Source organism: Quercus lobata, chromosome 9 (assembly GCF_001633185.2).
Source record: "Quercus lobata isolate SW786 chromosome 9, ValleyOak3.0 Primary Assembly, whole genome shotgun sequence".
In the NCBI taxonomy this organism is placed as follows: Eukaryota; Viridiplantae; Streptophyta; class Magnoliopsida; order Fagales; family Fagaceae; genus Quercus; species Quercus lobata.
The window spans coordinates 37,636,063-37,662,792 of record NC_044912.1 but is presented as its reverse complement, the minus strand read 5'-3'; the positions used below and the strand labels follow the sequence as shown (position 1 = coordinate 37,662,792).

Here is a 26,730-nt window from a genome sequence, read left to right as displayed (position 1 = left end):
TGTCCAGAGCTAATGAAAGAAGCCCAAAATGGTTAATATCCCCTTCATCCACAGTATAGTAACCAAAAATAAAAATATCAACTTTAAAAGTTCTTCCAAAATGGAAAAAATTGAAAAAAGGGCCCAATAGAAATGAATAGAAAATTTTACATATAAATTTGGTGTCACTCGTAATCTTCCCGGTACACGATGATTGCTTGAGTTTATCTCCAATGTAGCACATATTGCAATAAGACCGATGTCCTCTTGTGAAGCCTTGTTGCTTTGCTGTACATAGATTAGAAGGTGATAGTTCTCCTGCTGTTTCTCTACAGTTGATTTTGAGGCCTCTACATCTATAAATGATCTATTGAGTTGATGAAGAGCACCATGCAGATCCCCTCACAATTTCATATTTGATCACCAAGAAAAAGTAAAAACAAAAGCAGCAAAGAATAAACTATGCTATAGCTTTGAGTGTTTAATGTACTTTTTTTTTTTTGTTGCACTTTTGGACCGTTGTTAGAGTGAGGTAAAATTAGAATGAATGTCAGTGTACTAGCATTATTAATCTACAATTACAAAGATGATTTTGTTAAGATTACCTGACTAATTGGTTCTAAAGCATCCTAGAGAAACTTCTATGTCCATCTACGATCTTCTTTAAATTGTATGCCTATTCTAGAATTCCAAAAGGTCCACATTCTATGGAACTAATACCTAAGCTAGATTGATTAGAAAGAAGTTCCATCAGAAGAAATCATCAAATGCCCTCTCACTTTCAAATCCTGCACAGTGCAACAATCCAAGAGAAAGAAATGTCATGTGGTTACATGGGAACATCCTGTTTTTATGAAAGTAGCAAATAAATGTAGAACATAATAATGTCATTTAAGAAGCAAGGAGAAATTGAGATGTGAGGGTAGCATCAGAGGAGGAGACGTGAGGGAAAGTATTTCAAAGGGAATTTTGCTCCAATAAGTGATAACTTTCAGACAAAGTCAGTACTTTCTCGTTTGCAATAAACCCAGTAGTCAACAAGCTGGTCCATCATGTGTATGGTTGCAGTACAGAAAATACAGGCCTCCCCATTACTTTGCTTCCAGGAGTAACAAGGGAGAAATTAAGAATTCTAAAATTAAACAGGAATTTTTGTTGTTAAATATGACAGTATATGAAAATGAATCGCGGTCATAAAGAAGATTTATTCTATGCTAAGAAATCACCCTATCAAAAATATATATGCACAAGAATCTTTGGTTTTGGTTCACTCCTTTCAATAACTTAGTTTCCAGGAGTAACAAGGGAGAAATTAAGAATTCTAAAATTAAACAGGAAGTTTTGTTGTTAAATATGACAGTATATGAAAATGAATCGTGGTCATAAAGAAGATTTATTCTATGCTAAGAAATCACCCTATCAAATATATATATGCACAAGAATCTTTGTGTTTGGTTCACTCCTTTCAATAACTTAGTTTAATTGCTGCACAATTAAGATAATGAAAAGTATTTGCTGAAATAATATGTATAATGGGGAAATCAAATTGCACTAAGAAACTAGAAATGACCTGATAATTCTGCTGCTGAAATATCCTGAATTATCAGCTGGAATGGACTTGGCTTGACAGAAGGAAAGGTTGGTGAAGTTGGAGCTGGAGCTGGAGCTGGAAAAGTGAAATCAGAGCTAGATGATGATGAATCTGAGTCACTTGAAATGAATTCAATCTGATCCTCTCCAGTAAAGTTTCCAGAAATTGAACTCAAATTTGATGTAGACAATATCATTTTCAGCTCTGAGACTTGATTTGACATAGAATTTGTCATCCTGAGACACACTAAATTAGATTTAGTATTAGTCAAATGACCTGTGAAAGGTTACAAAAGTTGTCATAACTTGTAAAAAATGCAAATACATAAATGATGTAGAAGAGATGTTTGCATCAGGAACATGCTTATTTCCTTATTTGCCCAGCCCCCCTCTCTCTCTTTAATGTTTTAATTCATTATTGCATTTAAATTCTTTAGGAAAGTTGGGAGAGATTTGCGGACCATGTAGATTTGAGGTTGGAGATGGCAACCACATGAGATTTTGGCATGACAAATGGTGTGGCAGTCAAACTTTAAAGATAGCATACCAAAAGTTGTTTGCAACTCCAGCTGACAAAGATGCTTCAGTTGATCCAACCTAGAGGGTCACAGGAGGATGCGTGTATGGAATATCAGACTTAGTAGACATGTCAATGATTGGTAGTTAGAGTCAGTGGGTCCATTGATTGAGATTTTGTATTCCAACATGCCAAGTGGAGTGGGCCCTAAAAGATTGAGGTTGAGTCTGAATGGCAATGGGAGATTTAATGTTCACCCATACTATGAGGTTTTGCAAGTCTCAACAGTTGTGTTTTTCCCTTGAAAGAGCATTCGGTGTGCTAAAGCAACAAAAAGGATTGCATTATTTGTATGGACAGAACCATTAGAAAAGATCATACAAATGATAATCTTATGAAGCTGAGGCTATAACATGGTCAATTGGTGCCTTATATGTAGGAGAAGTGGGGATACTGTGAGTGACCTGTTGTTGCATTGTGATGATGCACATTATCTACGGCCTTTTGTCTTCTCTATGTTTGGTGTCCATTTGGTGATTCCGAAGAGTGTTGTCGACTTGCTAAGTGTTAATTGGTTTGGTAAACACTCCACATTTGTTTGAAATTTATTTGGATATTGTGGAGAGAGAGGAATCATTGTACTTTTGAAGGCATAGAAGTATTGGGTGTCCAAATTAAGTAATCTCTTGTTAGGACGTTTGAGTGGCCTTGTGTTTTATTTTTACAACATTTTAGATTTCATTGACTTTCTTTCTTTCTAAATGTAACTCCTATTCTTTTTGTTATATTACATATACATCCTGTATGCATAAGGTAGCTTCTTTTCTTCAATACAATTTTAAAATTATTAAAAATTAAAATTCTTTCTTTTTGTTAATGTTTGTTTTTTTATAAGTAAACTTTTTAATTATTTTTTTTCAAATGTCTATTGCATTCCTCTTCAATCTCTCCTAAATTTCTTTCTATTTCAAATTCCTAAGATCTTGACTTAAATAATTTAAAACACTTTAATATTTCTTTTAATGCTTCAAGTATCTTTTGCATTCCTCATTCATCTCTTGGAAAATTTCCTTGTATTTCACACTTAAGTAGGTAGCAAGCTCTTAGATCTAGACACAAATAATATGTTTCCCTGTCATCAAACTAAAATGTACCATCATTTACTTCATTCATTTGCCACTCAGAAGACCAGCATCAAAGGTAAAGAAAAAGTAGACGAGGAAAATGATTGCCATAAGGTCAAGTACTATGCCAATGTGGGGAGTACGTAAACAATTTTATTTTGATTAATTTGTATTTAAATTTTAGATATTGATTATGTTTTTTCTGTCCATTGGATTTTATTTTAGGTCTAATTAGCTATGCTAATAGGTTATTAGTATTTTATTTAATATCCTTGAGTCAAGTTTATTTTCCTGATACAATAATTTGTCTTTGGTCCAAGTCAATTACGATTAGAGTTTAATCATAATAGTTTATATAAGTGCAATATATACTTCAACAGAGACAAGTTGACAATGAATGAATAAAAACTTTTTTGCTATTATGCCAATGGTTTGGTGCTGATTAGTTCTCTATCCTCACTTGGTGCTGATTCCAAGCAATACTACAAGCTTATTCCTAGTTTTATTCTATTTTCCCTATTTCATTTCCAGAAAAATCCCTTTTGGAAAATAGTGTGGCATCCATTTGGTTATCAAAGCATTCATTGTTCTGCATGAACACCCTTTTTTTTATAGGTAACAAAAGTTTTAGTGAATGAAAAGTACGTCATGTTCACGATTATGAACAATATATACTTGAAAAAATAACAGATACAGCAAGAAGAAATTTTCAAGATCTTCCAAGTGGTTAACTTCCCACTTGTTAATCTCCCAAGGACTGAAATTTTCAAGATCTTCAATAAATTTGTGACGTAGGAGAATTTAAGCCCAAAGGACAAAATGAAAAGGGACATTAGTACATTGTATTTTATTTCTCTATGGTTTTTTTTTTTTTTTTTTTTTTTTTTTGTGTGGCTTGGAAGTGGGGAGAGGACATTTGAATCTAGGTTCTACACATGGGAAGAACTAAGCAATGTCAATGAATCACAAAGCTCTTGTCTATGTTACTAATGTTTAAGTTAATTATTATGTCTTGAGTATTTTAAGAGGTCATGTGACTAGCACGTGACTTTTAATGAAGTTAGATGTTTAGGATTTAATTTCTATGTGTAAGATGAAGGGATAGGATCCTAGGGTTCCTAAAGGTTCTACCAAAAAAAAGGGTTGCTAAAGGTTATAATATACCCTTTTTGAGTCATTGTAGGCTGCCTTTTCTTTATATAATCTATAAAATTTCAGATTTAAATATGTTTTGACTCTTTGAGCCCATTGAGCCTGGAGATCGATATTTTAGTGTTTTAATTCCAATCCTATTTTCTTCTACTGGCAGTTATCTTGTTTTATTCCTGGAAATTTCTTCTAAACCATTCTTTCTACACCATATTTCAGCTCTCACCACATTATTATGACAGTTTCTTTAACATAACATTCACTCATAAAACCAGTAGGCTTTAATTGGATTTCATCTTCCCTGGGAGGACTGAAGGGAGGAGAGAGAGCTACCTCCCATTATGTAGTCAGTTGGCCCGACTGGCCTCCAATGCCTCTTTCTCCCTAGCCACCCCCTCCCCACCAAGAAAAAAAAGGAGAAAATATGCACCTGCCAAACTATCTTTTTAGAAGCACAGTTATGTAGTAAGAATTGCTTCCACAAAATTTAGCAATGAATTTGGTCATATGCAAGCATGGTTGACCTAACTTATTGCTAGATTTGATTTAATTCTCTTGAGGAAGCACCATTTCAAATTCTACACCGAACATTTTCCATAAAACAATTTGCTAATCAAGAACTGTGAGAATATATCTTTCTTATGGAGCATCATACTAATACTACCTGTTGAAGGAGTCCTGAAGTTGATGAACTAATCTTTCAGTTTCTTCTAATTTTTTACGTCTTTCTTCATTTGTTATCTGGGCTTCTGCATATTTCCTTTCACACTCATCAGCTCTTTGTTTTTCTGCCCACAGCAAGGCCTGTGTAATGTAAAACCACATAAAAGTTTGATTAACAAAGGAAGTCTGAATGCCTAGACCAGAAAATCTGAAACATTAGTATCAACAAGATGCGCCAACAAACAAAACAAGTTAAACAAGGACACATTCTTCCCCAACTTCTTCTATCAATAGTAATGCTCTTTGTTATGTTTCATGGATGAGGTACATTGTACATGTGCTTCCAATTGGAAGATGATCAATGTAGTGGATATAAAATCAACAAACCCTCACTGTTGATGTAGTGTGTAGAAGAATGATGTTATTAAGAACATGAAAATGGATGCATAGCAAGTTGATGTAGAAAGAAACCATACATCAATCCAGTCTTGATAACTTGAAGAGAGTATGTAAGATGAGGAGAGGTCAAGTGACATGGCATGATCAGGAAGAAAAGAAGAGGATGGATATTTTATGGAAACATGAGCCAACTAGAGGCACACAAGTTCACAAGTTGATGACCCACATCATATGGTGGGGCTAAGGGCAGTTTTTTACTTTGGGTCACATGAAACCATCAATCCTGCAGTGACTTTAAAAATAATATGCAGACAACACTGATATAGGAGTAACTTAGATCGTGAAAAAAAGAAAAGCTAGATACCTCAAACCTCTAACTCAGGTGCAAACAAGTTCAGCTGAGCCAAACCACCTATTTAATAGCTGAAGTTTGGCCATGTCAAAATGTAAAACACTTGAACTCAAGTCATGAACAAATTCATTCAGCTCCAGTTTGATCTCAGATTGGCAATATTTGCTAATCTGCAAGCCGTAACTGAGATATACTCTAAATTTTTTTGTGAATTGAGTTGTCTTAAACCAAAACTAACAACAGATTTATGGTGTGGGGGGGGGGGGGGGGGTGGGTGGAGAATCCAATTGCTGAGGGTGTTAGGGGATTCAATTAAAAGTTAAAACTGTTGGGATAACAGTGTATATCAACCTCACAAACACACTGCTATTAACTTTCCCCTCATGTGTAGGCCCCTCTTATATTGTATACCCAGTTGCAGACACTGCACGTGCAGAAATAAAGAAATTACTGGAAAGGGAGTCACCAAGACATGAACCTTAGACCTCATAGACAAACAATGTTTGAACCATGTTGTGTTGATGACCAGGGAGAGAATGTGAAAAGATTGTGAGAGAAAAACTCTAGAGTGGTTGGCTTCTCCATTTACATATTCTATTAACACTAGTAAAATTATGGGACTGCCTTTAAAATGATCTCTGGCCTTACTCTTCATAAGGAAAAAAAAAAAAAAAAAAAAACTTATTATATCAGCGTGAACATCTTTTGGGTCATAACATTAACATTGTCAGATGCCAAAGATGCAAAATATAAAAATCGATGTAACCTTTTCTTGTCATGGAGGGAAAACAAAAGGAAAATGGAGAATTCTGGGAGCCTGAAACATTTGAAGAAATATAGGCTTAATAAGTATTACCTTCAAATTTTCCACTTCCATGGTGAGAGTCTCAATCTTTTCAGCATCTATGTCAGAATGTGAGGGTTCTCTGATTACTGGGGAAGCCGCTTTGATTGCTTCCTGGACAACATGATAATTTACATTCATTGACAAGCAATGTAGTTTTTTCATTGACTTAGAATTGTGTTTCTGATTTTGTAGTAGATATAATAGCAGGATTTGCACCACTCAGTTTCAATACTAACACAATTATGTCATGTTCTTAGTCCTTAACACAATTCTCTGAGAGAAGTTAACCATGTATAAAAGAATAAATAAAAAATCATAATTACTAAAAAGTGAGAAGCTAGAGGTGAAAATATTTGAATTTCTCTGAACTATTAACATTTTCAAGTACCAATAATAGACATGGACATCTGGACACACACATAAAGAGAGAGAGAGAGAGAGGATGGAAGGTTCATAAAGATATTTTGAATGCATTGAAATGGAACACTATTGAATGGGTTCTATTATCATAGTTTATTTTCATTATAATGTGTTTACAGGGAGAAGAAACAGATAGCCCTCATAATGTTAATTGACGCATATAATCCTGGAAAGGGAGACAGCTCAGTATTAGAAACAAGATTAGGTACCAGTATAGAAGGTAGAAAAGGCATTAGCTACAATGAAACGGTATGCAAAAGTTGCAGTGTACTCAAAGTTTAGAAGGATGTTGAACTTTGAAAAAGAATTACTTAATATTTTAAGAACAGAACGATAGAAGAATGGTGATATTTACCATCTTTTGTTTACTAAGTTCTCTGTTGGCAATTCTTACTTTCCATCTGAACTGCAAAATGATTGATGCTTTCTTAAGCTTCTTATAGTCTGAGAAAGCTCTATGGCAGCGCCAATTGGCCTGCAAATGTTTTTATCATTCCTTGAGAACATGAAAAGCAACAAACTATTTATACTATGCATTACAAAACAACAATGTATAATACCTGAATGACAATTGCAGCCTTTGTGCGCTCTCTGTATCTAAATTCAATACGAGCAACCATTGACCGTAAACCTGTCTGCAAGACCACTGTAGATAATTTAATTCTGATGTAGGCTTTTCTAGTCAGGTGTCTACGCAAATCTCTCTGAATTATGACAGTAGCTATCTCTCTTTTCATGAGCTTATATAATTTGCGAGCCAGTTCCCCTGTAAATTATAACAATAAGATAGAAAATCTATATGCAGCCAATAGAAAAACTGCATAAAATGATGATCCATAGTCATATGGTACAAGCATCAGCCAATAAGTTCCAGGTATATAAACAAGGAAAAAGTTAACAGATGCCCTAAGGCATTGATTTAGAATAAATTTTTAGAAACTTTTTATAACTTTTTATATTTCCCATAAAAGTAATATCAAAATTTTCCTAAAATGGTTTATTAACAATTACCCTAAGGACACCTGTTAACATGACCCTATAAATAATGCATTCTAAACATGATGGTACTATTAGAAGTATGAGATTAAATGATTAAATTTACCATATCCCAATAGCTTAAGTTTTTGGGACAATCGGTAATTTAACATGGTATCAGAGTAGGAGGTCCTAAGTTCGATCATTATCTCCATCACTCTATCTTCTATTTAAAATCCTACCTATTGGACCTCACCTATTAAAAGGGAGTTTGAGCCCACATGTGAGGGGAAGTGTTAGAAATATGTGGTTAAATGATTAAATTTACTATATCTCAATAACTTAAGCTTTTAGGACAATCATTAATTGTTAATTTAACAAGTAAATTTCCAAGAAATGGGCATTTGATGGACTTACCTCTCCAAAAGGATTGTATATGAATAGAAGCCTTCCGCTTTTTAACAAACATTTTACGAGTAATATGGGTTCTAATATGTTTTTGGATGACCTTGGCTGAGATGCCAAGTATGCTTGCTCTCCGTGCATCTAACTCGGCCATCTGACCAGCTCTTAGGAAAACCTTTGTTTTACCTATCTGGAAAACCATTAATGGGTCAATTGCCTATACAATGACATCTTGCACAAAGGATGTAAACCAATATATCAGTTAATAAGATTATGTGCAATTTATAGCTAGTTGAATAATACATCAATAGTAAATTTGAAGTTCCCTTGAAATTAAAAAACCACAAGTGTCCACCAAGTTTGGCCGTAAGTATATCCAGAGCACTCAAAGTATTATGATTTTAATTTTATGGGTTACCAGACAGCAAGTCTTTCTTCAACCCGTAAAGGGTTCTGGTATTACCTGATAATCTGTAAGCCCCATCTTCTCCAGAATCTTTTTGCATGCTACCTCTTCTTCATAGCTGCTAACAAATGCATAGTTTCAGAAAAGATAATTTTACAATGTAAGATCAGCAAACATGAGAAAGAACTTGAATTTTGTTTTTATAAGTAATTTTATTTGTTGAAGAAAAAGACAAGAAAGAACTTGCAGATAGGCCAGTGAAGAAAAAATATAATGACAGAATTTTTATTTAGTTTAGAGCTAAGGTGATACTTACTTCCCTTCAAAAACCTCTGGTGCAAGGCTACCAAATCGATTTAGAAAATCATCAAAGGTCCTGTGAATAGGGTATCCAGCGCATTTGATTCTGACCGCTTCTAGAACACCCTACACACATAAAAATGAGTATAACATGCACAAACATTAATAAATAATAGCACAACACAACTCCAGATTTTACTTACACCCGAACGTAGTTGTTGCAAGACATTGATATTCTCAAATATTGCAGGTTTTAAAAAATTATTTGGCTTCACACATCTAATGTAGTGGGGCTCTGTGGAATTTAGTGTATCCATCAACTGTTGCAACTGTAGCTGCACCAATTAGATCAGAACATGAGTTGTTGATAGTATATTGCAGAACTTGATAAATAGTTTTCCTTCCAATTACTGTAACTCACTTGAGGTAAAATCACCAGAGTTGTAAAGAAGATGATAGAAAAGACGATACCTTAAAACGAGAACCAATGGATGAGAACTTGGATGATTTGGCTCCCTCATCAGAAACAGAAGGGAAAAGGCCTGCTACAAACGAACAACTGGAAGAACTCAACAAATTTTGATGTTCAGCAACAACATAGTCTTTGTTTTTGTCTAAAAATTGATCCGACTGATACTGAACCTGAAAAGAAGTTCATAAAGTGAAGATACTTCAACAGCAGCCCACACACAAAAAATTAAATAAAACAGCAGAATAGATAATCAAACTTACCTCTCCTGCATAATGAACAATGGTAAAATCTGAGCGCGTCAGTTTTGGCTTGATGAAGCGTCTATGATCTTTGAATGCCTGGTAAAGCTTTTGTGAAAAGGTTTCATGATTTGACTTTGGAAACATACTGTAAACAGAAATATTAAACAAATAAGAAATTTATAAAAATAAAATTAAGCCTTCCAAATAAAGAGCACATAGACTGCCTTAAAACTTGATATTATCAAATTCATGGGATGCATTTCCACCAAGCTTGATGTTGGATTATTGTGTCCTCCTCATGACTACCTTGCTTGCTGAATTTCAAAATTATAGACTGTCTTTATATGGTGCTCAAAACTAGACAAAGAAGTTAATTTATGGATCAGATAGCTACAGCATCTGATTGATCGTGATATTGAACAAATGCCATTGATTGGCCTAATATACACATTCAAACGTACTATAGCAAAGCAAGAATAAAAAAAAATGTTTAACATACCAAGCTTCATCCAGCAAAGCAATGATGCCACCTGGTTTCTGCAAAAAGGCTATGCATTAAAGATAGGTGAATGATAGCTAATTCAGAAAATCAAATACTCATATCTGAACTGCTAAATGAACAACCTGGAAATAAACTATAATAAGATATGATGATAAATAGGATCTATGTTAAGTTTTTTATTTAATTGTTGCCTCAATGTTTCCGTTGGATATGACATTGGAAAGACATGATGAGACTCTCTATTCCCCATTATATTATACTACAAGTAACAGACTCTGATTTCATTTGTTTTCTTCGTTACAGACAGTAAAAAAGTTCCTCTAAAATATATTAATTAAAGATCCATTTTGCACTTTTATGAAGAAAAAACAGAGAGAGAGAGATATTTTAAATGAAAATGCAAAAAAGAAAAAGAATTTGGCCTTGCATTTTTCAGAAAAAAAAAAAAAAAAAAAAAAAAAAAAAAAAAAAAACTGTCTTTAAAACTAGGGCAATAGTGCTTTTTAAATTGCAGCTCATTGAAGGCTTTTTTAAGATAGCTAGAAAATTAAATTTTCACACTTTCATAGCAGCACTTTTCAAAGATTTTGCCAACCCTTAATTGTGTTTAAAAAAAAAAAACACATCTTCAAAATGCAACTTTTAAAATTGACTTTTTTTTTTCAAAATGCACATTTTCTAAAAGCTAATGCAACTGGACTCTAAGGATATGCATGAACTAGTGTGACTGAAAGCAAGGGGAGGCATTGAAAGTGAGTTCCCTATCAATATAGGTTTGCATCAATGATCAAAATTAAGCCCATATCTCTTTGCACTAGTAATAGATGAGCTCACTAATAAATTCAAGAGGAAGTCACTTGGTCTACACTTTTTGCAAATGATATAGTTTTAGTGGATGAAACTAGGTGTGGAACTAATGTCAAGTTATAAAATTTGGCAGGTGCTTTAGAATCTAAAGGTTTTCAGTTAAGTTTAGTAAAAGTAGAAATAAAGATGATGGGCCTATAAGACTTAATAGTCAAGAGATACCAAAGAACGTGAGTTTTGGATATCTTGGATCAATAATTCATAAAAATGGAGAGATTGAAAAGAAATAGAATCATAGGATAAAAGAAAGGTGGATGAAGTGGAAAAGTGAATCAGGATTATTGTGTGATTATAAAATACCTATTTTTTTTACAAATGGTAACAAAATATAAGTATAAATTTGTACTTTTTATTTTGAACACAATAAATTTTTGGTCTCCATGGCAGCCAAGTGGTATTAGCACTGCACTCCTACATGGCAGAATGCCACATTAGAGCAAGTTCCCCTTGAGTAATTTTAAGTTGGGCAGTCATAGCCTCTATAGAATTTGTGCTCATGCACATAGGCATTTTCCTTGTCTTGGGGTGTTCAATACAATTAATTAAGATAACTTTAGATAATTGCCTAAATGAGTGGATAGCTATCAAACTACAAGAAAAAGGGTAAGGAAACCTTTTCGATAAGATCTAAGACATCTTGATTATCAACAAATTCTATGTAGCTCCAATCAATTTCCTCCTTTGTGTATTCCTCTTGCTCCATCTTGAACACATGCTGAAAGACATCATCATATTTAGATTGTATGTTGAGGAAAATCAGTAAACTGTAAAGTTGTCAAATATGACTAACCTCATACCTGGTTGGAATGTTGTTGCAGCTTTTCATTTGTAAAATTGATGCAAAACTGCTCAAAACTGTCAAAAATGAATATAAAAAGTTAAATCAGGATAATGTTTTCTTTAGATTCCAAGCTCAAGATCTGTAAGTGATTTTATCTATGCCATTCAAATGTCCGATTTTCATTTGTAATTCATTAATCAATGTACCAATCACCAATTCCAGTGGCCTCTGTGGGCACTCCAAACAACGTCAATTCAGGAAGTCAGTAATCCAAACCACCCTTTGGTAGGCGAGAAGTGTAAGCTCAGGAGCAATTGAATTAACTGATCTTCTATGCAAATGTACTCTCATAGACACAAATATGCAGTAATGTAACTAGTTAATCAATGATCACCTATTAGTTTTAAAGCTTTCAAAACCATAAATGTCAAGGATCCCTATCAGACATTTTGAGGATGGATCTTGCCCAATTGAGAGATTGATTTTATCCACCAACCTGGAAGCAATAAAATTCATGCACCAGTAAATGAGTCTTCTTCACAGAAATAAGAGAGTATCCAGGTATTACATAACCTGAAAACTATGATCCAAAGCCAGCATCTTACCAATCAAACAAGCGAGAATATATTGTCTTTGCTAAACCATCCCGACTAACTGCTGCACCATGAGGATCAAGACTTCTCTTTATAATTTCTTCTGGGGTAATCATTACACGCTTACACAATGTATCTTCCAATGCATGAGGATCACACCTAAGAAAAGTACAAGATCAACAAATAAATCACATGCAAAAGAGAAAGAAATATTGTACGATGATAATAGGAAAACTTCAGTCACACATGAGAAGATCTGCAGTCATTTTAAGACGGAATTTGGATTCTTCATCTTTTAAAATTGATGAATCACTTTCTTCCCCCTTAGCAAAATCAATGTTGCCAAGATGAAGAATTGCTGCCACAACTCTGAAAATTGCATCCTGAGAAAAAGAGATGTTATTCCTGGTTTTACTGCATTTATACGTTTAACATATGCAGATAACAATTGATTAGATCCACAGCAAAAGCACTACCTGCTCTTTTTGACTTATTCCAACAATATCCATGGCTCTCTTAGTGGTGAGATAATCATGAGCATCACTTACACCAACCAGTTCATAGCAATTTGATTGATTAAGATAGTGAAGTGATTTAGGGTTTCCCAACTTGTATCTCTCTTTCTCCTGGTAAGAATTAGAATCTATTAACTCAAATGATTTAACTTTTATGAAATCTTAATCAAGGGAGCAGAGAAAATGACAAAGGCTGAATCCAATTTTGGTCCTTAAAAGTAGGCCGAGGTTCAATTTTCATCCCACACATTTAAAAATTTCAATTTCATTCCCAAAATATTTTAAAAGGTAGCAGTATTGTCTTTCCATCCATCAGCCTTGATGTCAATTATATGCCCAATCCAAGTCAAGGACCAAGTTTTTTGCCTAATTTTACCTAGAGTGCAAGCAAAGAAATCCTAATTCTACTTGGAGTGCAAGTTTTGTAACCTAGGTTTAATGGATTTAGCCTACTGTAAATATCCTACTATGGGTTCAGAGTAATACACATAGCTTGATGGTAAAGATGTAGCCATCAAGGGCTTTCTACTATAAACTAGGCCGTCAAGCTAAACCACATTAACTTAGTGCGTTCTCTTTCTTTATCTTGCTTCCGCTTTCACTCTCTACATTATTTTATTTTCGGCGTCAAACATATGTTTTATCTTTTCTAATATGGTATTAGACCTAGACCCCTATCTCCATTAATTATCAAAGCCAAACTTTTGTGACCTTCAATAATCCATATCTCCAATAGCAAAATTCAAGATCCTTCTCTCACTGTTGCTGCTAGTCACTCTACAGGTCACCCCAATCTACTCCCTACCATTTTTTTTTTTAAGTAATAAGTTTATTGATATCAAAAAGGGGAACACCCTAGTACACAGGGAGTGTACAAGGGGTCAAACAATCAAGAACAAAAATTACAAGAATCTAGGAAATCAAGAAAAGATAAAAATGATTGGTTCCGCAAAGTAGCCAACCAATCCATTAAAGTTCTAAAGAAAAATAGCTTCAAGTCTGATATAGATCTCTCCTTATCTTCAAAGCACCAACTATTTCTCTCCCTCCAAAGACACCACAATAAGCAAAGGGGAACAATCAACCATATATACTCATTTCAATGACGACCAAATTTGCCTTGCCAGCATGCTAGAAGCCCCACTACAGATTGTGACATAACCCAGCTCACTCCAAACAAACTGAACACCATAGCCCACAGATCCATCGCAACCGGACAATGAAGAAAAAGATGATCAACCAATTCACCATCACACTTGCACATGCAAAACCAATCCAATATCCAAACCTTCATTTTTCATAAATTGTCAATCGTTAAGCACTTCCCTAAAGCAACAATCCAAACAAAGAAAGCTACTCGAGAAGGAATCTTCAGTTTCCAAATACTTTTCCAAGGAAAGCAATAGCCATTAGAGCCCACTAAGAGACTATAATAATCCTTAACCATGAAGCCCTTCTCTCTATCAGGTTTCTAGCACATCCTATCCTTACCAAACCCTTTCACCGAAGCACCATATATGGTATCCATGAAACCGGCCAGTGTCTCTAATTCCCGAGCATGCACATCCCTAAAGAAACTTACATCCCAAAATAGGAATCCATTATCAAACTTCATAAGCTCAACCACACTAACCTCCTTGTCTCAACAAAATCTAAACAATTTAGGATAGCTGACTACAAGAGATGTCTCATCACACCAACGGTCTTGCCAAAATTTCACCCTAGACCCATACCCAATATCACATAGAATGTGGCAAGAAAAAGAAGGCCATCCCCGACTAATATTTTTCCACAAGCCAACACCATATGGACCATTAACAGGCCTAGTACACCAGCCACCCCATTCACAGCCATATTTCACCTCTATCACTTGCCTCCAAAGGGCAGCCCTCTCCATCCCAAATCTTCATAGCCACTTCCCAAGCAAAGCTTTATTAAAAAGTGACTCTACCTCCCTTGGATAAGTACAAACGTTTCCATCCTGCTAATCTCTGTTCTATCTTCTCCAGAATTGGATTCCATATTGTCTTATCCTTGAATTTAGATCTCAAAGGAAGACTCAAATATTTCATTGGAAGAGTACCTTGTTTACAGCTAAGGACATTCAACAATAAGTCAAAATTATGCACCATACCAACAAGAACCAGCTCTGACTTGCCCAAATTTATCTTTAGACCAAAGACCACCTTAAACCAAATGAGGATCAAATGGAGAAACAAAACCTGATCCAGATCAGCATCACAAAAAATTAAAGTGTCATCCGCAAAGAGATGAGACACCGCCAAAGATCTTCCCTCTAAATGACCCACACCAAAGCCTGACATGTGACTATCATGGTCAGCTTTATCCAACATTTTCCCAAGGGCTTCTATAACCAAGACAAATAGTAAATGGGACAATGGGTCACCTTGTCTTAACCCCCTGGAACTCTAAAAAAACTCACAGGGAGAGCCATTTATCAAAATAGAGAAGCGAACCATAGATATACAAAAGAAAATCCACCGCCACCATTAAGCAGAGAACTCACCCCGTTCTAGTAACTACATAAGAAATCCCCAGTTTACATGATCAAAAGCCTTCTCAACATCTAATTTGCAAAGTAACACTGGCAAACCAGTTTTCAACCTACTATCAAGACATTCATTGGCAATAAATACAGGGTCAAGAATCTACCTATTCCTCACAAAAGCATTCTGTGAAGCTAAAATTATATCTTCTATGACCGTGCGAAGTCTGGTGGCTAAGACCTTAGCAATGATTTTATAAAACCCCCAACAAGACTAATGGGGCGAAAATCCTTGACTTCAATTGCTTTAGGGATGAGCGTGATGAATGTTGCATTCAAACTCTTCTCAAACTGAACTTTAGAAAAAAAATAATGAAATACAGCCATAAGATCAGGTTTGAGAATTCCCTAGCAAGCTTGGAAGAAAGCCATTGGAAACTCATTTGGTCCAAGTGATTTATCACCATTAAAATTCGGTATGACCTCAAAAAAATTTTCCTCCTCAAAAGTTCTATCTAGCCAATCTGCATTATCACTGGATATCCTTGGAAAAACCAAGACTTCTGGAAATGGTTGATCAACTTGCTACTCAAAGTATAAATTCATAAAGAATTGAGTAATATAATCAGCAATCATACCTTGATCAGAAGACAAGATTCCATCAACCATAAGGCTCTCAATACCGTTATTTCTTCTATTGGAATTAGCCATTCCATGGAAAAATTTGGTATTTGCGTCCCCCTCCCTCAAGTGTAGCACCCTAGACTTCTGCCTCCAACTAATCTCTTCTAAAAGAGTGAGCTTTTCAATATCGGTACGGAGATTAACTTGTTCTAACTTTTCCTCAGCTGTTAAATGATGAGTCTCCTCTCTAACATCCAAATCATTCAATTTGTTCTAGAGTTGCTGTTTCTTAAAAGTGATATTGCCAAACTCCGCTTCGTTCCACTTTTTTAGATCCAACTTCAAAGCTGCCAACTTCTTAGCTAGTATAAAACTAGGATTTCCTTGGAACAAATAAGATGCCCACCAAGTCTTCACTTTATCAGCAAAATTCTCCACCCTCAACCATATATTTTCAAAACGAAAAGAAGTTCTACCTCTCCGATGACTCCCCCCCTCCAACAGAATTGGAAAGTGGTCTGAAAGTACTCTGAACACCCTTTTTTGGGAAAACAGAGTGAAGTGATCCGCCAAGAGTGGAGAGAAAAGAAACCGATCTATTCTAGAAGCGGAGGAAGTATTGGACCAAGTATAAAGGCCCCCTTCCATAGATATATCCATTAGCCCATGGAGAGAGATAAAATCAAAAAATCCATACATAGCCCAAGTACAATTTGCAGCCCTTAATCTTTCCGATGAGAAGCGGATTATATTGAAGTCACCTCCTAAACACCATGGCAAATCCCACCAACTAATCAACCCTGTCAGCTCCTCTCACATTTTCCTACGCCTCTAGTTCAAATTTGGCCTATATACACCTATAAAAGCCCACTCAAATTGATCACCAACATTTTTAAATTTGCATGAAACAGAAAAATGCCCCACTGCTTCCTCCACTTTTTCCACCACCCTTCGATCCCACATCTAAACAATACCTCCAAAAGCACCCTCAGAACCCAGGTACAACCAATCTAATTATGGACAACTCCATATACTTCGAACAATTCCTCTAGTAATCCTTTCGAGTTTAGTCTCCTGCAAACATACAATATCAGGCCTCCAGGTACGTAGCAAATTACGAATCTGAAGCCTCTTCTCAACCACATTCAATCCTCTGACATTCCAAGAAAGCATTTTCAGATTCATTTAGACACAGAGAGAGCCCGCTCCCTATTAATACCACTACGCCTAGTTGAAGTAGAACCATAATTAATCGAACTAGATAAACCCTTCAACTCTCTGATACCTTTCACCCCAAAACTCTTCGGGTCACATGCTTTTTCTTCCAAAGCAGCCCTACGGTGTAATTCAGCCTTAACAACTAACAAAAAATTGGTCGCTTGATTTTCCAAACCTTTTAAGGACATGCCCAGGAAGTTCTCAAACCCATTGAATCTACTTTGGAACCACTCAGAGTAAGATTTTTTCCTCATTGGACTCTCCACACCCACAACTTCCTGTCCTTCCATGGCCAAGGGTAGAGAAAAGGCCAGTGGTTCCACAGCTAGAGGCAACAAAACCCCCTTCATTAGGTAGCTCAACAGCCTCCAAAGAGGTGTTCGAAACCCAATCCTCCACAAGTACTTCATCCACATCAAACTGAGCTAATGACACCTCCAAAGAGTTTGAAGACTTCAACAGAACCAAGGCCAATTGATTTTGCTCTTCCAAAACTCTATGACTTCACCCGGTTGCAGAGAAATCTTAATCGGAACCACCACTCTCCTGCCATCTCGCAATTCAAGCAACCACTGCTCTGAATTCCCCCATTTCTTGGTAATATTGCTGGAATGCTCCGGAAGTATCAATCGGATGTCTCGCTGCAAGTTATCTTCACCATTGGAGGTGGTTGCTAATTCATCGGCCTCATTGGAGCTGAAAGACTCAGTAATCGGCCCCGTCAAAGCCAAGAAACTCAATATCGGCATCATTGGCTTCATCAACTGGGCTAGCATCGAAGAGCTACAAAGATCAGCTTGAGGATGCTTCGGCTCAGCAACCACTACATTGCAGCTTTTAGTACCTTGCTCAGAACTCGCCGAGACCGAAGGCAAAGAGATCCCTGGGTTTTGGGTCTCGCCGATTGGAAAAGAAAAAGGGTGGATTTGTTTTGGTTTGGGCTGCCAAGACTGATATGGGCTTGGGGATAGACGTGTTTGATATTTTCTAACAAGGCAGTCTTAGTGATTCAAGCTACATTCAATGGGCACATGCATTTTTCTTATATACCTAATTTTCGAAAATCCTTTTAATCAAGTGTCCTCAATCATCTTGGTTAAGTATTACAGGCCACACAAATCAATAGCCTCCTATATTAGCTTTCTTTTTGGTCAGACGTCTTTATCATCTTCAAGCCAAGTTACTCAAACCATGCCTCTTATTAGTAGCCTTTATTGGCTTTCTTTCTGATCACACGTCTCCATCAACTTCTAGCAAAGTATTTCAAGCCTAAATCATTACACACATCTGGCCTTCATTCTTTCCTTTCCTCTGCACTTCATTTGGTCCAGCCTAGCACACTAGACATCCAATTTAGTCATGATTTCCTTAAGGTCTTACTTTTCTCCAAAATTCAAGTTGCCTTCAAGCTTACACCCTAAGTTTGAGAGAAGGGGGGGGGGGGGAGGTTAAAGATATCAAACCCAAACCCAGTCAAGGGTTAAGTCTATTATCCAATCCTACCTGGAGTTCAAGCAAAGATTTCCTAATTCTACTTAAATTGCAAGTCTCGTAACCCTGGTCTAATATGTAGTTACTCTAAGATTTAGTCTATTATCAATACCTAACTATGGATTAGTTGTTGTTAAAATTATGGTTAAAAAATTCATCGTTTCCTAACAGCTTAAACTTCTGAGACAAGCTATAGTTTAACATGGTATCAGAACAAGAGATCCTGAGTTAAAATGTTAAAAACCCCACATGTTGGGCCTAATTATTATGGGGGAGTTTAGGCCCACACATGAGGGAAAGTGTTAGAATTATGATTAAATGATTAAATTTACCATTTCCTAATTGTTTAAGTTTTGGGGAAAATTGGTGGTATAACAAGTGTAATACAAAAAGTTTGATAATAACGATTAGCCATCAAGGGCTTCCATACCACGCTAATTCCATGCATTCTCTTTCTTTTTACATTATTTTATTTTCTTCTTTGTATTCTCACATGGTATCATAGCTATGTTGTATCTTTTCTAATACTTTACTTGAACTACACAAGCAGTTAAAGAGGGGATGATGCAGTAATGTAATAATTTGATGTGGCATTAATGGTTGATGGATGGAAGGACAATAACTCTAACTTATAAATTTTCCAAGACCAAAATTGAAACTTTTTAACTTAGGATGAAAATTGAACATAATTATGATTTCAAGGACCAAAAATGTATTTTAGCAAAACAAATGTTAGAATTAAGGTTAAGTGATCATTTCCTAACAGTTTAAGCTTTTGGGAGAATTAGTAATTTAACATGGTATTAGTTTTAAGTTCAATTCCTGTCTCCAGTCTACATCCTATTAAAAATATTAAAAATCTCACATGTTAGGTCCCACTTATTAACGGGGAGTTTAGACCCACAAGTGATGGGGAGTGTTAGAATTATGGTTAAGTGGATAAATTCATCATTTACTAACAGTTTAAGCTTTTGAGGGAATAGGTCATTTAACAACAAAAATAGTAGAAAAATAAGCTAAGACACCTACCTCAGGAGGAGCTGCACAAAGAAGGTAAAAACAATGATAGTTGCGCTCAGGATCTGAAATTTGGCAAACACGAGATCTTTCTAGAAGATAAGTTCTAATGGCTGCCCCTGATATTCTTCCTTTCTTATCAAATTGAATCTCGACAAATTTTCCGAAACGACTGTGTAGAGAACATCAGTAGGTACAGACTGCCAACATATTATGGAAATCACGTTGTCTTATATTATGTGATATAAACAAGCAAGAGATGGTTTATCTTGTCATAACATGTGGTGTTACCATGGGAAATGTTTTATGTGAACAAAAGGAAATGAGACACAATCTAAATACTTTTGCTATTCCTATTTCCATTAGGAAATATGCTGCAACCTAACTGGCAAATACAGACTACAATGTCAAAACCATACAATGCTCATAGAAACAAATTCATTGCTAAAATTGTCCATATGAACTTAGGATAGTTTATGATATATCAAAATACATTGGATCCCTTTATCCCTTTATGCATACATGTGTGTATGTGTATGTGTTAAGAGTGTGTGTGTGTGTACATATGCGCGCGCATGTATGTATGGAGAGATAGAAGCAGGGTGTTTTTGTCACAGCAAATAAGTCAAAATGTAAAGTAAGGTTCATCAATGACATATTAAAATATATATATATATATATATATTTATAACTATTGACACATAAAAACATGCACAATCTAAAAATTAGTATAAATTTCTCACCTGGAATTGTTATTTTTAACAGTTTTTGCATTGCCAAATGCTTCCAGAACAGGGTTTGACTGCAACATATTAGTTTGTACAAAAGCTTCAGAAAGGTCCAAGTTAAAATTTATTAAAAACCTAATTAAAAAAGAGATACAATTAACATAAATTTATTTTATAGAGAAAACCCACGCAAGACTTCAGATCTCAACATACATATTAAGGAGGAAATTATACACTGCAAGTTGGATTATAAATTTCATCTTAAATAGATGAAGAAAGAAAGTCCATGAATAGTTTGAACATAGGCTAACTGCTCTAATATCCTCCAGAATGCCTTGAGATTGCTTTTCATGATATAGAGACTGAAAATGGTATAGGAATTCAATACACAACAAAAGAATTTTCTGAGAATAAGTCATATTTTTAAATAATTTTATTCTTTTGAGGCAGATTCTAAATGTTTTATTTATCTCCTAGTCCAGCTTACAGGATTGAACTAAGAATAGTGTTATATAATGCCATGTCCATTGTCCAAGCTCCCAGAACGTTAATCGTACTGTGGCCACTAGGCCTTGATTCTGCTGACAAAGGTGTAGCCATGTAGGACTTGACTTCAAATATTGTTGATTAAGAAAACATTAATATTACATTCATATTGTGTCCTTTGAGCAAGGTGTATAACTTCACTTCAAGAGCCTTTGTGGGTGATCTATCCAGAACAAGATAAATCATGGCAAAAACTTAGAAAAAATGCAAACCAGCTGAGATCGAATAATCAAATTGTGGAATTCAAGTGACTCCTGTTCAACCCTTTTCCTTTATGCTGCTGAATATCTTATTTAAAAAGATTTCCAAGTAGATGACTTCTTCTACTCAATCCTTGTGCCTAATTTACTACTCTATTCTCCTCCACCATACAGATCATATTTTCAAGTACATGCAGATGCCTTGCACTGTACAAATCTGTTGTACAAGCTGATGTGGGAAGCACAAAGAAATATTTATTTTAATTTATTCTTATTTAATTTTGGAGTTAATTGTATTTTATTTTAGGTATTAGAAGCTAATTACATTTATTAGTGTTTTTATTTAATTTCCTAGAGTCAAGAGTATTTTTGTAATTCAATAATTGGGATTTGCCAAGTAATTTAGAATTAGGTTTTCTTAATCAATTATACACATATTATTGTAACAGTTTGGTTGATAACAAAATTTATCTTGGAATTCTTCCAAATGGTTTGGTGCCGACTCCAGCCAACCTAGGTGCTAATTCCTAAAGGTTCTCTCCTACTTGGTGATAACTCCTAGATTGTCTATCCTTTATTTTTTTGTTGTTTATTTTTTGATAAGTTTTATTTTTCTGTTGTTTAATTTGTTGTTGCATCGTTTTGGTTTTGTCCAATGTCACAAGCATACTAGTAGCTGTTTCTGCAAAGGCATGCAGTGTTTGCGACCAGCAAATTATTTTGCGAAGTTGTCTTTCATCCCACAATATGGTCATAATAGGAATTCTGAGAATGTATTATATGGTCCTAGCAGTTGAAGATGCTATTTGTAGCCATATAGGTCTGGTTCTAAATTTTTGAATACATTTAACCTTTACTTACTGGAGCCACACCCAAAACTAAGTAATGATCACAAAAGAATAAGCTTTTTATCTTTTAAAACAAGGTATTAAATTAGTGCCACTCTAGTACACCAGAGGTATTCATGATAAAAAATATATATTATCACAGAAAGATAAGCTTATAATTGTTACAGCTTTCAAAGGAATACAAGTCATCAAATATTATAGAGTGAAAGGCGTTCTACTATAGAATGCAAACATTGAATGTAGAATTTGCTTAAGATTTATATTGGAAGACTCAGCAGAACAAAATTTTTCACTGCTACACCATCTTCAGACATTCTAAGATACTCCTGAATCACGAATTAATATCATAAGTAACTTAACATCCATTTAAATGAAAGATTTCCTAACTTTATTCAATTAAGGTTAAGGTTTCTAATCGATCAAATTCCAATTGGTAGAAAATTGGTTGAATGATTAAATTCATCATTTTCTAATAGCTTAAACTTTTGGTTCAATCGGTATTTTATCACCAATTATACCTCTTGCATACTTTCTTTCATTGATTCCAATCAGAAAATATTTTAGATTCAAATTGACCAAAATCTTCAATACACCAACACCATATTGTCTTTGGCTTTTATGGGCATGTTTGTCCTATTCATACAGCCCATGTGTTTTCAGACTTCTGACTTTGAATGCCACGTGTAAAGGCATCTACTTAACTCTTGATGCCAAATATATATATATATATATATATATTCTCGACCTCAGCTACTATAAGGTAGGGTTAGATCATCCAGCTTACTTCTAAAACTTGTCGTTCAACAGTCCGTCCTTCTGCTGCAGTATGGCCACCTAAATAGGCAAGGTAACGCATAAGCAGTTTGGTGGTTTCTGTCTTACCAGCCCCACTTTCACCACTAACCAGAATAGAGTTGCTTTTCCCCTCATTAATCATTTCCCTGATTCAAATTTAAGCAGTTCAGAAGACAAACTGCATTATCTTTTAAGTAGACAATGTAGAATGTAAAATAAACAAAAGTTTACCTATACGCAACATCAGCAATTGTAAAAACATGAGGGCTGAGTTCTCCAAATGGCGCTCCTTTGTAACGTTTCATCATGGAAGCATCATACAAGTGTGAGAGTCTTTGGAATGGATTGATCGCAATAAGAATGTTTCCAGTATAAGTCTGCCATTATGTCAAAAGTATTATAACAGAGCCACCCAAATCTGCATTTTATAATTCTCTTACAATAGTGAACATTAAAAGAAATAAACTGAAACCGAGTTAATCTTACATAAATTTCATTGATCTTAAATCTAGTTGCCAAATTATGCAGCACTCCTGGCTCATGCAAATTTTCTAGCTTAATCATGTCATCAACTCCACCTTCAGGATTTTCCATATCTTTGGGATGTAATTTTGACAAATTTGCAACAACCTGGTTGAAATCAAAGCAAGATGTAAAGAAAAAATTCAGCTTACAAAATCAATAAAACACAAATACGGTAACAGGATGAAAACATAACACAAGGAGTCCCCTTTGTAGTGCAAACAAATAAAAATAAATAGTAAAATTATGAAAATAAATATATTTCCTTTCAAAAACTCCTATAAGTTTAAAAAAAGCCTTATTAGTTACTGCAAGACACTAAAAACAATATGGATTGGATGATAAAAATCCTATAAGAACAGAATCGTGAAGAATAATGAATATATTAAAACTAAGAAAACTATATGAACTAGAACTTCTCCATTCACTAACAAGATTAGGCTCACTAAGTCTTGTAAGAAATTTAAGATCATAGAGATCTTTATTATTTAAGGAATACATTTGAAGTGTCCATGTATCCCCAGCTAATAACATGGGCATAGAATTGTTACGGTATTTCCCTTATGATTAGTCCAGTAATTTAACACATTTCAGTCTTCTTATGAAATCTTATAATCTTATTGTGAAATGAAAAGGTTACAAAAATATGTGTCTTACTCTTTAAGTTTCAAAATTTTGAATTTAGTCACAAAATTAATATAATAATAATAATAATAATAATAATAACTCTTAAATAGCTAGAAGGTCAGAAATCATGAAGCTACAAACATATTTATTAAACCCTCAACAACATGATTGATCAAACTAAATACCTCAATAGTAAGGAAAACTGTGAAACTTTCAAAGAAATGAAAACTCAAATATTATTTACCTCTATAAGAAGAGAGTGACTTGTAGTGTCTGAATAATTGTAATTCTAGATTAAAGGTTATCGATGAGATATCTGAGATGTTTCAGACACCACAAGATTCTTAGTATCCAATAATCTTCATCCAGATTACGATTAGAAAAAAGAAAAAGAAATGGAAAGAATAACCTTTAGATGTCCTATATGCACGAAAAGAGTAATTTATCTTTCTAACATTGTTAAACTAATTGGATTTCAGAAAATTAGACCAGGCGATGACATGTTTCTAAATAGTTATAAGTACTACATAATATTTCCACATTGTCATGACCTTGTTTATTGTTCTTATTCAATCACATGCCAATTAAAAAGCCATTTCAAGGAAAGATCCTTCACATAAGGTCATGAAATTTGCAAACAATTTAAAGCACACAATTCCAGGAAGATAAGGACATGCCTGGTCCTTCTCATATACTATAGCCTACTCTCTTGACATATAAAATAAACATATTGCAGGAAGATATTTGCAAGAAAATTTTTCCTGAACAGCCTATTCACAGGAAATGTGACGAGGCTTTTCTACTATTTTTAATTCCTCCTTTACTCTATGTTCCCTTTTTTTTTAGGAAATATTTGAAAACAGAAAATGACCACTCTAAAATTGAAAATGCAAAGGGAATTCAAATCTCAAAAATTCTTGAATGCAGCGAATAACAGATTGGAAGAACATTGCAATCATAGAAAACTGAACTAGACAATCGTAAGATTGAATGCCTGTTAGCTTGGGAAGATTATTTAACATCTCATGAACTCAACTTACCGTCTTCCCGTTACTAGTTTGAATCTCAGCTTCCTCTCCATTTACATTTATTATTTGTCCATCAATCCAAACTAATTCTGGATCTCCAACCCAAACGTGCGAGCCAATAACAATGTTCTTTGGCATGCCCTGCAGCAGTTGAAATTTACAATATTATACATGCTTAAGATCAAAGCTGATACACAAATATAAATTTTCTCATCATTTTTTTAGGGTAAGAATAGAACACACACACAAGTAACATAATAGAAATTTGCGATATGCATATACAAATGCTAGCATTGTTGTGTGCCACAACATACATTGATGTTTACATTCGATAAAATGGAAGCTCAAGAGGGATTTCATGTTTTAGCTTACATTTCCAGACAAAGAAACCATGCAGATAGAGATCTCAATGGGTATTAACACACTTAGATATAGTTCATTCAAGATTTTATAGCAAAAGTTCAAACCTATAGTTGAAAAATAACCAAGCATAGATATCATTATGATTATTTTTTATTTATAACATTATCAATCTACTGAGAAATGAGAACCATATGGACATCCCTATACAATTGGCCTTATTGTCAGCTGGCCCCAATATATTAATTTGAGTTCAGGGGATGTACATATTTCAAATATTTTCTACTTCAATGGGAGTTTTAGAAGAATAGCATGCATACAAAATGTCTGTAAATGTCATCACCCTTTTTTCTTTTTGTAAATCCAGCAACCTGATGCTTTTTATTTCTGCATTTTCACAATTTGTTATGGACAAAAGTGAAAGTGTCATAAAATTCAGAGACACCAAGGTTCTTAATTCAAATAAGCAGAAACATTCACTAGATGTAAATATCCCTGATTCACATAAATAAAATAAATGCAAAAAGGTTAAGAAATGGTATTTTAATTTTCAAATAGCATTGATCAGGTAATTTTAGAACTTAAAAGCAAAACATAGTGTTAAGTTAGTCTTCCGTAAGTCCCTTTTTGCTTAAAATTATTAACAATACTTTTCCAAAAACTATGCAGAAGATCCAAACAGACTTAGAAAACAAAAAAAACCCAAAACAAAGAAAGAATATGAGAAATAGGCATTAACCCATGTTATGAAAATTAGAAGTGAGATCAAATAACCATATTTTGACACAAACATTGTCCATTGTTAAAATCCACAACTTGGGAAATCATAGTTAGAGAACTCACATACCATGTCTATTCAATATGTTGGTCACCTAAACAGAATTTCCTCATCAAATACTATACAAGAGATTAAAAAATGAGAACCCATTAAGTTCTATGTCCAACCAAACACAATGCTGCCCAGCCCAGGTATTTCAACCAAGAAGTAAAGAATATATTTTCCTATGTACATTCGTTTTTTTTTTTTCTTTCTGGGGTTGGCTATATTTTTTGGAAGTGGCATTCTTCAAAGACCTGCAGTTTCGTCGCCATTTTTTTTTGGAACTTCTTGTGGTTCTCTTA

General features: G+C 34.6%; 1 protein-coding gene across 4 annotated transcripts; it reads right to left on the bottom strand.

Moving 5' to 3' along the window:
- On the bottom strand, window positions 1–26,730 carry LOC115959515 (myosin-9). Of its 4 annotated transcripts, none has more exons than XR_004084895.1 (26): window positions 26,456–26,730; window positions 25,261–25,389; window positions 23,558–23,701; window positions 23,303–23,448; window positions 23,061–23,217; window positions 20,698–20,756; window positions 19,967–20,126; window positions 13,060–13,209; window positions 12,830–12,966; window positions 12,596–12,742; window positions 12,385–12,486; window positions 12,007–12,064; window positions 11,823–11,924; window positions 10,340–10,377; window positions 9,859–9,985; window positions 9,598–9,768; window positions 9,330–9,461; window positions 9,143–9,252; window positions 8,884–8,944; window positions 8,433–8,610; window positions 7,601–7,806; window positions 7,396–7,515; window positions 6,630–6,731; window positions 5,024–5,163; window positions 1,550–1,816; window positions 1–767 (listed from the first exon to the last, which is right to left on the bottom strand). XR_004084895.1 is itself a non-coding variant. In XM_031077946.1 (26 exons), the coding sequence occupies exons 2-26, from the start codon at window positions 25,384–25,386 to the stop codon at window positions 730–732; spliced, it is 3,168 nt and encodes a 1,055-aa protein (XP_030933806.1). In that variant the 5' UTR covers window positions 25,387–25,389; window positions 26,452–26,730; the 3' UTR covers window positions 1–729. The 4 variants fall into 4 exon arrangements, 2 of the variants coding, with proteins under 2 accessions (XP_030933806.1, XP_030933805.1); XM_031077946.1 differs by having other exon boundaries at window positions 1,550–1,806; window positions 26,452–26,730; XM_031077945.1 differs by having other exon boundaries at window positions 1,550–1,806.